Source organism: Saccostrea echinata, unplaced genomic scaffold (assembly GCF_033153115.1).
Source record: "Saccostrea echinata isolate AGI-Se365-2 ecotype Australia unplaced genomic scaffold, CSIRO_AGI_Sech_v1 ptg000033l, whole genome shotgun sequence".
NCBI classification, from domain to species: Eukaryota; Metazoa; Mollusca; class Bivalvia; order Ostreida; family Ostreidae; genus Saccostrea; species Saccostrea echinata.
The window spans coordinates 38,107,955-38,121,920 of record NW_026889782.1 but is presented as its reverse complement, the minus strand read 5'-3'; the positions used below and the strand labels follow the sequence as shown (position 1 = coordinate 38,121,920).

Sequence of the window (13,966 nt, the reverse complement as noted above, 5' to 3'; positions counted from 1 at the left end):
TTGAGTTCGGACAAAACCTCCCCCGTCTCGTTTTTGCTTGTAAACCATTTTTCAGTGAAGAAGAAAAAAAATATTTATTGGCATCTTAGAAATAAATAATACAACGTATTCTATTTTGTGAACGTATGAATGAAAATAAATTATAAGTAAAAGAAACTTATCAAGTATTGTGCTAGGTTCCTCAATAATTTTTATTTTATTTTAGAAGTTTCTTTTGCTCTGACTTAAAACTCTTAAACCTATTGTTGACCTATTGACTTTTTTCATAAATCAGAATAAACAGCATAGGTATCTAGGAGAGGACATCCGCTGAGATTATAAAAAAAATGGATAGATATTTCATCTCAAACTAAAAAGAAGGAGACCCAGTAAAGAAGGGAACTTGTGAGAACCGGCGATGGACCTACTCCTGCTCCAGTCAACTCCTCAGACGTCAGCAGTCAGAAGGTATAGCATTTGAATTTATGTACAACGAATAATTGTAATCTTAATCACTACAATGTAGCTTAATTGATCTCTAATTTTTAATTTCAGGTTGTTGCAATAATAGGCAAAACATCGGTAGAAGGTGGGTTTGATACGGATGATGTTAATGGCGAGTTAACATTTATATTGATTTCATGTACTTAAAATGGTATTACCGTTAACCTTGTTAATAAAAAAGTCATGTAAATTATAAATATTAAATTTGTATTTCAGAGGTACATCCTCTGGTGAGCAAGCCGCCACCCCAACACTTCCAGAGGCTCCAGATCGCGATAAGTATGTTCAACCAACCAAAACGTATGGGTATTTCGGGGGGGGGGGGATGAAACTGATATGAATTTGAATAACCTTTGTATTCATGTAAACGTTTGTGAACTAAAACTTTATAGGAAAAAAGCAGCTTTAAAGCGGAAGAGGTCGGTGGAGGACGTTTATGACCTTCAATGCGAGGTTCTGGAACAGGAGCTGGAGAAGAACGAGCTGGAGATAGAGAAAGATCGACTCCAGATTAATATCTTAAAGTCATTACAGGAAAGGGTTGCAGCTGGGGGACAAAGTGATCCTTTGATGGAGTTGTTCTCCACCTTGAGTCGCTGAGTGAGAGAGCAAGAGACAGAGAGAGAATGTATGTGTTTTAATATTTAATATTACTGAGAGAGAGAGAGAGAGTTTATTGTTTTTTGCCATATTAGATTATCAGTATTTATTAATTAATGTTATGCTGAATTGTTCAAATACTCTACCAAAAATACTTATAAATGCATGTAATTACTTCTTTATCTCTCTTAATTTCTAAATAAGTAAAATATGAATAGTACAAACACATGAATTGTTTTATTGATGTATATAGGGCGTTACCTATGCAAATCGCTGTCTTATCAATTGTTGTCTGGTTGTTTTGCCGTCATTGATTGGGCCCTGGCTTACCTCGTCTCGAGCTTCAACTACTTCTTCAGGTTCCTCAAAAACTGGAATTCGCTTGTCAATACAGATATTATGGAGTTGACAACATACATACATAAACTTGCAGCATTTTGCTGGTGTGTACTGAAGAGCTCCACCTATTTTGCGGAAACACCTGTAAACAATTATTTGCGTATCTCTCTCTTTTTTTTTCTGGTGTGCACAAAGATCAGGATACATTTGAAATTAGCTGCAGATCTGTAGCACATTGGTCTGAAAAAATTAGGATGGATGACCAGAGCAACAGTGCCACCTAAAAAACACTGTATATTTGTATTGCGCACAAAAAGTTGCGCTCAGTTCTGGATAAATTTTTCAAAATTTTTACCTCAACTGCACTAAAGATCGATTTCAAAAAATTCCTTAGACCTCTATCAAATACTTACATAGTTCTCATCTGCACGAAGTGCGTTGGACCGAATTATTTTGCCAACCAAAATGGCAGTAGAAATAGTCGAAATTTTCTATGGTCTCAATTTCAGGCCCAGGAGAGCTATTAAAAACGGTTACCAGGAATGTTTTCTTGTGGAAACAGTAAAATAATATGTAAGGATTACACGGTTAGTAATATTTTGGGATGGAGGTTTGAAAAAAACGGAGAAAGATATCGAAAAGTAGCGCACATTTTTGTGCGCAATGAATATACTTTTTTCAATAGGTGTCACTGTAGCTCTCCGGTCTGTCATTTTTTTTTCGGAGAGCTTCAGTTCTGCAGCTAATTTAAAATGGGTTACCCGAAGCAGGATTTTAGCACTCCAAAGGCCTGTTCAACCACCACACGAATTCTCCTGTGAGACCCATTATACCGATCTTCTCCTCTGGATTTAGGATTACTAACTGGTGTCATGAGCCATGGCCTTAGAGGGTACCTAGAATCTCCTAAGATCCAGCAATTCATTTGTCCATTTTCAAATTTCTGCGCAATCGAACAATTGACCCATATAAACGCATCATGAGTTGATCCTGGCCATTTACTAACAGTGCTCAAAAATCTATTAGAGAAGAAACCAAAGTTGCATATTGTTCGTCTCTTTATAATTAAAAATATTACTGCTAAGCTGTACCAGTTTTTCTTAAGGAGGGAGAGGGAATAATTCAGAGCTTTAAAATATGTTGTCGCAAGTCTCTGTGCAAATGGTAAATTTCTTTGTTGTTAAATTTATCATTAGAATAGTATGAAGTGTATTTGTACAAAAATGAAACTTATTCAAATAGTTCTAAACTTCCACGTAAATCAAGCTATGCTTCAGGTGCAGTCACACCCCTCTTACTTAAAAAAAAAGGATTTTAAAACAAGACATCGTATTGACGTTGTGAAGCTAGAATTTGTTTAATAAATTTTCGACAAAAATAGTTTATAATACCATAACTCGCTAAAATGTATTCATTTATTTATTGCCACACATACAATAAATTAAGGTATATACGTATTAATTTAACTCATTTAAAAAAAATTAAATATATCGGGGGGGGGGGGGGGTCGGCTAGGATATTCCTTGAAAACATTCACTAATTATAAAAGCAAAATTAAATATTTACAAAAAAAGATAAATAAATAAAGATAAGAATCGATTCATTTCTTTTAGATACATGTACTTCAGTCGCCACTGCCTGGTGCTGTCATCCAAAAGTACTTATTCAGAACTTTACATGAATTCACTTGCATCAGTTTTATTTATCTTTATTTCCTAATTTAAGATTAAAGGTATTTGTACCACGTTATCCTTTAAAAATTGAATTAAAAAATAAATAAAAGAAACTCTTAATCTTAAATGGAATATGACAACATGTGTCGTTTCTCTCCAAACTTTTCCGTTTTGTTTGTTAAAAATTATTTAAACATGTCTAACATATTTACTTCATGTCAACAATTTTATTTAAGCTTTACCTTCGCGAGTTTTTTCCTACCTTAATTCTTACCTTTAACCTTTATCTACCTTCTTTTATTCTGAGTTCGAGAGGGCAAATAAACATTTTTTTTAAGAAGGTCTAATGAAATTTGGATTAACACATCATGAAAATAAATTTTATCATCCTCGTATTTAACAACCTTCAAACAGATGGCTTTGATATCCCAGGAGTGTCTCCAATCACTCTCTGCTGGGAGCCAGAAGCGAGAAATCTTAATGCAGCAAACACTTGCAACGAAGCTGGAAGACTTCCAGATCTTTTGGTTGGGTCTCTCTAAACGCTCTTGGACTTTATCAATGATACTTAGGATGGTCCTTCTGTCCAACCGGTAACGATGGATAATATCCATTATGTCGATACGATATATCCTTGTGAACTTGAGATAAAAGATACCACAGAGTCTGACACATTTGTTTCATATTTGGATATTTTACTTGAAAAAGACGTTAAAGGTAATCTATCAATAAAGCTTTATGATAAACGTGATGACTTTAACTTTTCAATCGTCAACTTCCCTTACTTATGCAGCAATATACCTTCACCACCTGCATACGGGGTATATATCTCTCAGTTGATTCGATACCCAAGAGCATGCTCTACGTATGTACAATTTCTAAAACGAGGTTAATTATTGACAAATAAGTTGATGAAACAATAATATCAGCTGTCTCGTTTAAAGTCATCATTTCGTAAGTTCTATAGTCGATACAATGACCTTGTATGCAATTACAATTTATAATCGAGTCAAATGCTGACTGACGTTTTTCATACTAATTGTTAGGCCATTATTTACACACTGAATTGTCGACGGATTTTTCCGTTATTTCCCGATCATGACAAGGAGCACACGGCGGGTGTGACCGGTCGGCAGGGAATGCTCACTTCTCCATGGCACCTGATCCCACCTCTGATGTTTGGAGGTCCGTGTTTGCTCTGCTCCTATTTTGTATTGATAAATGGACTTTTGAGCTTGAATACTGTTCGTTATCTCCATATATTTCATCCATATCATCAAATGCGTCTAGGGGATTCTGCTTGTCCGGAAACACGCGCTGTCTGCGTAAATTTCGACGCACCTGTACGTCCGCAACCCTCATGAACGCCGCCATCTTTAGATACTAACGTTACGACGTAATTTTACGTCACCTCCAATGTGACGTAAAGTTACGTCGTAACGTACGACGCAACATGAATTAGGACCCTTTCGTGAAACACCGAAATTTAACTACTCGCTACTTACGTCGCACTTACGTACTACGTACAATTTACGATGCTTTTGTTAAACGATACCCTGGTTAGCCGGGACTGACTGACTAGCATAGTATCCCGGATGGGGTGCCCCATACATGTTTGGCTGCACATGTGCTATCCTCTCCCCCTCCCTTCCAAAATGGTAGGCTGGGGTGTCGGAATGTGCAGGACTACAAGTCATTGACACAGGGACACTATGGTGCTGCAGTGCACTGGGCATAGCCATACCATGGGGTGTGGCTGGAGTACTCTCGCCTCGGTACAACACAGACTGGGCGTGATCGGGCACTGGGGGTTGGCATGCCTACCCTCAGGATTGATGTACGCTGATGGGGGCGCATGCTAAGGTGTGCTTGTGGAACTAGCATATAATGATGTGGGTTGGGGTCTGGCAGCAGTCACACAAGTGTCTAAAGTCCAAGAGACTAGGTTACTATTTGCCTGTGACTGAACCAAGGCTGTGGACACTCCAACATTTACAGGGACTAGAACAGATATAGTGCGTGGCATTGAGCTCCAGAGTTGCAAATCATCCCCAGGGAAAGAGGGCGCACCAAAAGCTGCTAGTCTAGGTTGGCTCTGTATGAGTGCAGGGTCCCAGGTGAGCCCTATAGGATCTACGGGCCTTACATGTTGACGATTAAACTTGAAGGTGAGCTGTGCAGGCCTTACAGGCCTGTCAGGTTGCTGACTAACACACGGTGTATGGGACTGAAGGGCGGGGTCAAGTGGGTGTTTTACAACCTCACCCAAGCGGCTTGGTCTATAACCCATGGTAGCAGGGTCCCCCAGGTTAGCTGTGTCTTCCACAAGGACAGGGTGGCTACTACTAGCTGGTCGCACATGGCCTAAGGAATAAGGATGGTTTAAACCCAAATTCAAGGGAAACTCACTATATTCATATTTAGGTGGGCTACAACCCACAGTGCTACCAGGTGAGCTATACCTACACAGGCTACCTAAAGAGGACTCCAGGGATTCACTGATCATCATCCCTGGTGAGCTAGATTGAGGCTGGGCAAACCTTACTTCTTTTGTTGACATACTATGTAACACACTCCCCTCCCCACAGGGGATGCCCGAGTACAGGCCGGGCATACAGTACCGACCAGACACAACCTAACAGAAAGCGAACCCAGAGCGCACCCCGGGTTCGCTCTCTGGGTTCGCTTCGGGTTCGCTTGGGGTCCGCTAGTGCTGACCCCGAGCGAACCCGGAGCGCACCCGTAGCGAACCCAGAGCGAACGCAGAAAGCAAACCCCAAATTCAGTAGCGGTCCCAGAAAGCGAACACGCGTTCGGTATTGCGTAACAGAGCTGTCAATCAGGATTATCGATTAACTCATCAGCGCTTCGACCAATCAACATGCCGAACAGGTCTGTCAATCAGGATAAGTGATAAAATGTGTTGACCATCAGCGCATCGACCAGTCAACAAGCCAGTTTATAATCTAAACATTGTACAAGCAAAGCGTGTGAATGTACAGTGTAAAAATATTATTAATATGATTTTTAAACATGATTTTACATTTATATACTTTAATTCTCCAGACAACATGCAATATTTACACATCTATTTTCATTATTTTTTATCTTTAAAATCTATTGATACATTATATATTTTTATTATCCAGGTAGCATGTTACATGTATAGTTAAATATTTATTTTCTTTATATTTTTAAAATCCATTAATATATAAATATACATTGCGTAAATTTATCAGATAATAAGTACTTTAATTTATAATAGAAAAAAGAAGATAATAATGGTTATAACATATGTTACTAAAAAAAAAGAAAAAAAAGGTCTTCGATAAATTATAGAATTTTATTATCTCAAGATATAGTATAAGAACATGAGTATAAGAACAGTTAGTATAAGAACATGTACGTTTTTTAATTTAATTATTTTTTATTAATTATTTCAATTTACATGCACGTTTTAATTTATCCAGAGCAACTTCGAAAATATCGATCTTAATAATTGATCATGAAAAAAAAATTAAATGTACATTGTACAGAATAAATGTGCATTATGTCAATACGTAGATTGGAGAAAAAAAATCTCATTTAACTACTATGATATTTTTTTAAATTAATCTTTTACCAAAATTTAATAAATAGCTTGATTTAAATACATGTATACAGGGAAAGATATTATTTTGTCAATTTTAATTATCCTACATGTAGACCTTACATTGTATGTTTTTGAATTTTTGTAACTACTTGCAAGTCAGTCAAAAAAAAAAAAAAAAAAAAAATGCGTATCACTTTCCTTCGCGTCGATATATATAATTATACAGGTTTACATGTTCACGAACCTCTTACATGTACTACATGTAATTCTCGAAATACTTTATATGAACATAAAAAATATAATAGACGGGTACGTTTTGTACTTGTGCATGAAAAGTACACGTAATTCCAACATTAATAAATTGAACTTGCAAAGATACCTTACTACGAAAACTTACATATATTTTTTTTCATTACATAGGTACCTGTATTTGAACTTTGTAATTGTCATAATTATTTAATTTCAACACTTTAATAATTGTAGTATCAAAGTGAAGCCAAGGTCATCACGTATCGGTAATCATCCACCTGTTTCGAAAATATTGCGGGTATTAAGAGCAATTGCTGTGGGTTTTTTTAATTGACACTTGCTAGCTGGATGTATACTGTCTCCATGGTCACGGTATACCTGAGTATATACTCCCCCTACATTCTATGTCCCTTAAGTTACATGTACCTCGTCTGGGCACGTTATCAATGAGAAATTCAATTATTATTCTTATTTTTTTTTTTAATTTGGAAACGTCATAGTTCTTTGGTACGTTGCATTAAGAGTGCATGTTCAATGAATGTAATTTGTTGCCACCTGAATGCTGAAAATCAGTAAAATAGCTTTACGAGAGAGAGAGAGAGAAAGAGAGAGAGAGAGAGAGCACTGTATATTATTTGAAATTAAAATCGATACAACCGGCCCATAGAAAACAATTTAAGTACGGAGAGGGGTGGGGGTGGGGGGCTCATCGAAATAAAACAATAAAAAAAAACAAACAAACAAACATCGGGCGTTATTATCTTCATTTCCTCTACTTAATCATGCGAGTTTACAGTTATTGAATTCTTGTTTTGTTTGTTTTCTTTCTTGTATTTATTTATTTTTAAACATTTAGAATTTTGTTTGTTAACATGCCGCTCCAGTATGTACATGTATGTAATGGGGGGGGGGGGGGGATCATGAACCAGTAAGGAACACAAACTATTCAAGTGATCATTTACATGTATTTGAAAACAACTTAAAAAAATAATATATTCTTATCAGTGGACCAGTTATTAGTTTTTGTTTGTTTGTTTTGGTTTTTTGATTGTTGTTGTTGTTGTTTTTATAAGTCTTCCGTTAAACTCGCCTAATAAAACAATGATTTATAGCATGGAAGTAAATTATAAATGATCTGTAAAACGAAACTCAAGTTACACTGTATGAGAATTTTTAGTGATTATCACGACCTACATATACATGTAATGGACGACAACCTAGCTTAAATATAAACTGCTAAATATGAAAACTTAGCATTTTACGTGTACAGTATGTCACAGCTATTTTATAGATAAGATCGTTATTCCGTTATTTGTCTTTCAAACATTTAAATTACGATTTAGCAATTGCAATTACAATTGCAAGTTCCAACTTATTTTAAAACGCATGAATAATATAAACAAATGAATTTGAAAGCTTTTTTTTTATTAAGATACTCTTATCAATTTCACTCCATCCGATACATCGAAAATAAATTTAACACCTTTTTTTTTCTTTCGAGATATACTTAGCTTGTAAGTTAAGAAAAATAAAAGTGATAATTCTACGTCGAATGTACGGTGAAATTCTTGAAAAATTATCAACTTTCTCCATATTGTCACTTACATGTACATGTTTCGATCGCCATAAAAACAGTAATGATCGATTTCACTTCTATATTTGGAATATACAAGGGGCGGGGCTTACTGGCGGCAAAATTAAAGCGGGGTCCGCTTCACGCATGAGTGCGTAAAGCGAACCCGGAAAGCGAACGCCGGGTTCGCTCTAGCGGACCCAGAGCTGACCCCGAGCGAACGCAGAGCGAACCCGAAGCGCACCCAGAGCGGTCCCAAATTTTCTGAAAGCGAACCCGCAGCGGACCCCGAGAGAAACCCAGGAAGCGAACCCGGGGTGCGCTTTGGGTTCGCTCTGGTGTTAGGTTGTGTCCGGTCGGTACTGTAGGTGTAGCGGGACCCCCCAGGGGCAACCCCCCTCCCATGTGGCCTGACATTGACTGAGCAAAAGGTGTGTGACGGAAGGCAAAATCCTCACTCCCGCTATAAGCGTATGGTGAATAACCCTCTCCCCGGGGTATCCCCCACCCTACCCGGAGTGTGAGGGGTGATATTGTCTGACCGCGTGACTGCCGGGTCACCACCCAGGCCTAAAGCCGTCACGGCTTTCTCCAGGGACATATCCATAATCAAATTGCACAAAATTAATCTCAAATAAATCACAGACACTCTACAAAATAACTAAATCAGATGCAATAGATTCTAGTTAATTAAGATCTTTCGTTTCAACGGAAGACCTTCTACTGATTTTGATGGTTAAGATTATTATTAAGGTCTTCCGACTTTCTTCTGTTTCCTATTATTATTATTATTCCCTTTTCATAGTACACGTGATTTCTCAGAAACTACTGGGCCGATTTCAAAGATTTCTTCACAAATGATGCATTGTTTTCATATCTCAAGACCGTTTTTTCCCATTTTTTTTGAAAAATCACTTCCAGTCGCATTTTTTTCCCGATTTTCATTTTCCAAATTGTCATTTTGTCCACGCATCTTCTTTTAAAGTAGTCAAGATGGAATCATGATATTTTCAAGGAATGGTAGAACATCTCTTTGTGTTATGTATAATGTCTTTTGATTTTGTATCCGTCACTTCCGGTCTTTAGTCTGTCCCGAAGAAGTAGCCGGAAGAAACAGAAAATGAGAAATTGTATGGAGTTGTACATTTTCTCACCGTACAATCCGTATGTAGACATGCACATTTAATCCACAGCTACGAAAAACATGAACAATCATTGGCTGCGTACATGGAACATTAGTCTAAGGAGGGATCCTTTTGCGAATTGTTTACGAGGAAATACTGACGGTCACATTGACAGCTGATTGACAATGATGAACAGTCTGTTTCGGAGTTTCCAGTGATAAATGTGACGTGTGATAAAAGTGTTTACGGACACATTTTAGTATGTGATTGGCGTTGACATTGGAAAAGAAGGTTAGATATTTTCTTATCTAAAATTCACTAATGTTTAAATGCCAGCAAATTTAAATGTGCACACACACGCGGATGTATGTATAGTACAGACGCTGTCTGTTACCCCTCATATGATGTTATCAAATCCTCACTGCTTTACATTTTGTTAAAATACATGTGGGCATGTATTTTCACAAAGACTTTAAATACCCTTTTGACATGTATGGTTGAAACAAAAATGGAAAAAATTCAACAATACACTATCTGGCGTACTATAAACATGATATAGATTTGTAACAGGAAAGGAGAAAATGTATGGATGGACCGGGAACGAACCCGGGACCCCTGCATCACATTCAGGTGCTCTAACGATTGAGCTATGCTCGATATGCACGGCCCAAACCATTACATTTGTCTCTCCTTTAAATTGTCCTCGCCCTCGAAGACACAACCCAAACACAAGTGAATTAACGCTAAGTATAGGCATTTCTATGCAAATAAACTAATTAAAATGCCTAAGGACTATATCCATTATACAGAGAAAGTTAAAACTTATTGTCTAATACATTCTTGGTACCCACGACATAATATAGCAAGTACACATTATGACGTCATATTATAACGTCATTGTTCTTTACTACACAAGATTATAAAGGACCAACAAAAATGCTTTGGCGCAAGGGCATGCTCATTTAGTTGGACTGAAACAAAGTATATTTAGAAGCAAAATATTCCTAGGAGTGCTGGTATTGCTGCACAAATATCAACAGCTCAGTTATTTAATTACTATTTGTAAAGTTTTTAGTTGAATCAGGGTAAAAATTTACAGTCTGGTATAAGTCATTTGACAGAAGAGTACATGTGCCCGACTGTCGTGAATGAATTGGGTCTTGATCAGATTCATGTGCTGACCGAATTTCCCCCAAAATTCTTTAAAAAAGAAATAAAATCACTAACTCATCATCTATTACGGTACTGTAAAAAATCGATATTTAATGACGATGCTCAATAAGTGTTTACATTATATTTCGTATTTGGCAGGTTTATCATAATTGTATAAATATACTATAAATATACTACAAATAGTAAATATTTCTCCTCGGAGCGTTTGGGGGCTGGCTATACAAAGGAAAATTAAAGCGAAAATAATGTTTCGGTTATTTTGTTAAAATATTTAGAAGGTAAAATTGATTAAAATCTTTTAAAAAAGTAATACTAACCCCGATTCTATCACTAAGCGTTTAGAGGTCTCATTATATAAACAGAAACGACTCTCCTGTACAGGACGAATAGTCAGTGTAAATATACTGACACTCCTCACAACTATATACTGAGAGAGAGAAATCTCTGATACTAAGTATATAACAGTAATAAACTCCTCACAACTATATACTGAGAGAGAGAAATCTCTGATACTAAGTATATAACGGTAACAAACTCCTCACAACTATATACTGAGAGAGAGAAATCTCTGATACTAAGTATATAACAGTAATAAACTCCTCACAACTATATACTGAGAGAGAAATCTCTGATACTAAGTATATAACGGTAACAAACTCCTCACAACTATATACTGAAAGAGAGAAATCTCTGATACTAAGTATATAACGGTAACAAACTCCTCACAACTATATACTGAAAGAGAGAAATCTCTGATACTAAGTATATAACGGTAATAAACTCCTCACAACTATATACAGAGAGAGAGAAATCTCTGATACTAAGTATATAACGGTAACAAACTCCTCACAACTATATACAGAGAGAGAAATTTCTGATACTAAGTATATAATGGTAACAAACTCTTCACAACTATATACTGAGAGAGAGAAATCTCTGATACTAAGTATATAACGGTAACAAACTCCTCACAACTATATACTGAGAGAGAAATCTCTGATACTAAGTATATAACGGTAACAAACTCCTCACAACTATATACAGAGAGAGAGAGAAATCTCTGATACTAAGTATATAACGGTAACAAACTCCTCACAACTATATACAGAGAGAGAAATCTCTGATACTAAGTATATAACGGTAACAAACTCCTCACAACTATATACTGAAAGAGAGAAATCTCTGATACTAAGTATATAACGGTAACAAACTCCTCACAACTATATACTGAAAGAGAGAAATCTCTGATACTAAGTATATAACGGTAATAAACTCCTCACAACTATATACAGAGAGAGAGAGAAATCTCTGATACTAAGTATATAACGGTAACAAACTCCTCACAACTATATACAGAGAGAGAAATCTCTGATACTAAGTATATAATGGTAACAAACTCTTCACAACTATATACTGAGAGAGAGAAATCTCTGATACTAAGTATATAACAGTAATAAACTCCTCACAACTATATACAGAGAGAGAGAAATCTCTGATACTAAGTATATAACGGTAACAAACTCCTCACAACTATATACAGAGAGAGAAATCTCTGATACTAAGTATATAATGGTAACAAACTCTTCACAACTATATACTGAGAGAGAGAAATCTCTGATACTAAGTATATAACGGTAACAAACTCCTCACAACTATATACTGAGAGAGAAATCTCTGATACTAGGTATATAACGGTAACAAACTCCTCACAACTATATACTGAGAGAGAAATCTCTGATGCTAAGGCCAAAATAAATAATAGTCTTGTTTCCTGCTACCCGACCTACCCTATTATTTTACACCCGACCCTAAAGCTTTTTTAAGTTTTTGAAAGAAAAAAAAATTGAGAATTTCCGGAATTTCATCGTTCTCTCACCGTAATCGTTTTCCGTGTAAACACAAAACAAGCATTTCATGAAATTCTTTTTTTAAATATGGACTTTCATAAAATACCACTTGAGTTGTGCATAAAAAGACATGAAATCTGATTTTGAAAGACAGTATTGACCTGTGACATGTTTAATTTTATCTTTTATTAGTTCCTATCCAAACAATGTTGTCGGGAAAAAATAAAATAAAATATAATTTTCCTACCTACCTACCCTATTTTTTTCAGGCTGGTAGCAGGAAACAAGACTATTATTTTTTTTTGGCCTAAGTATATAACGGTAACAAACTCCTCACAACTATATACTGAGAGAGAAATCTCTGATACTAAGTATATAACGGTAACAAAAAGTGTAAACACATTCAACTTTTCCATGGTGTGGAATCCTTCAAGACTCAGAATGCAATGGGTATACCCTCATAAATTTTTCCGTCAAAGGAGCGGAATATATAGGTCCATTCAGACACTCCAGAAAATCAACATTTGGTCACTCAATAGATTCACGATATCCGTCAGTAGGAGAATTGAATCACTGAACGGCACAAGAGAGATCATCTTGAGGTGCAGCTTGAAGACGATGATGCCGTGAACATCCTTTTTCCAACTGTTGGATAAGTCTCTCCCCTGTGCAATAAAACCCAATCAGTTTGAGAGAGAGAACGGAGAGAGATCTTATTCAAGATCCATATAAAATTATTTGAAAACATAAAACTACATAATCAACTCATAAAATAATAATAAATAAATACCTAAACAATGTTAGCGTTTTGTCCTTATCCGAGTCATGGTCCTCATTTATTCTTCGTCTTTTAATTGCCACCTCAAGAGAATCTTCTCTTTTGTCAAGTTTCCTTTTTCTTGTGTTAAAAACCGGAGAACTATATATAAAACTAATATTATTTCTTTTCTTTAAAAAAATTCTTTTCTGTAAAGAAGATAATATTATTATTTTTTTAAAATTAAAAGAAAAAAAATTCACATATTATTTCAATAAGCATGTATCAACTTTGAGTAATTCCCATCATGTACATAAATACAAACTTCAAAACCAATAATTAAATTAGTTAACGCTGAACTTTTCCCCCAGCTTCAACCATTCATCCTCAAAATCTTTAAAAGGTCTGGAGGGGTGGAAGTTATTTTTCTTCTCTATAAATAAAACATGATTAAACAAATGTCTTTAGGAACAAACACAATTCCACCATGAAAATTTGTTATAAAAAAAAAAGAAAGATAACGCTGTTATTTTAAATGTCTGAATAGTTTTTGTAA

At 35.9% G+C, this 13,966-nt stretch overlaps 1 protein-coding gene across 1 annotated transcript; it reads left to right on the top strand.

Annotated features, from left to right (window-relative positions):
- The first annotated feature begins 397 nt into the window (after positions 1-397).
- On the top strand, positions 398-1,097 carry LOC133198541 (uncharacterized). Its single transcript, XM_061334622.1, has 3 exons — positions 398-447; positions 700-783; positions 876-1,097. The coding sequence occupies exons 1-3, from the start codon at positions 398-400 to the stop codon at positions 1,081-1,083; spliced, it is 342 nt and encodes a 113-aa protein (XP_061190606.1). The 3' UTR covers positions 1,084-1,097.
- The last annotated feature ends 12,869 nt before the right edge of the window (positions 1,098-13,966 follow it).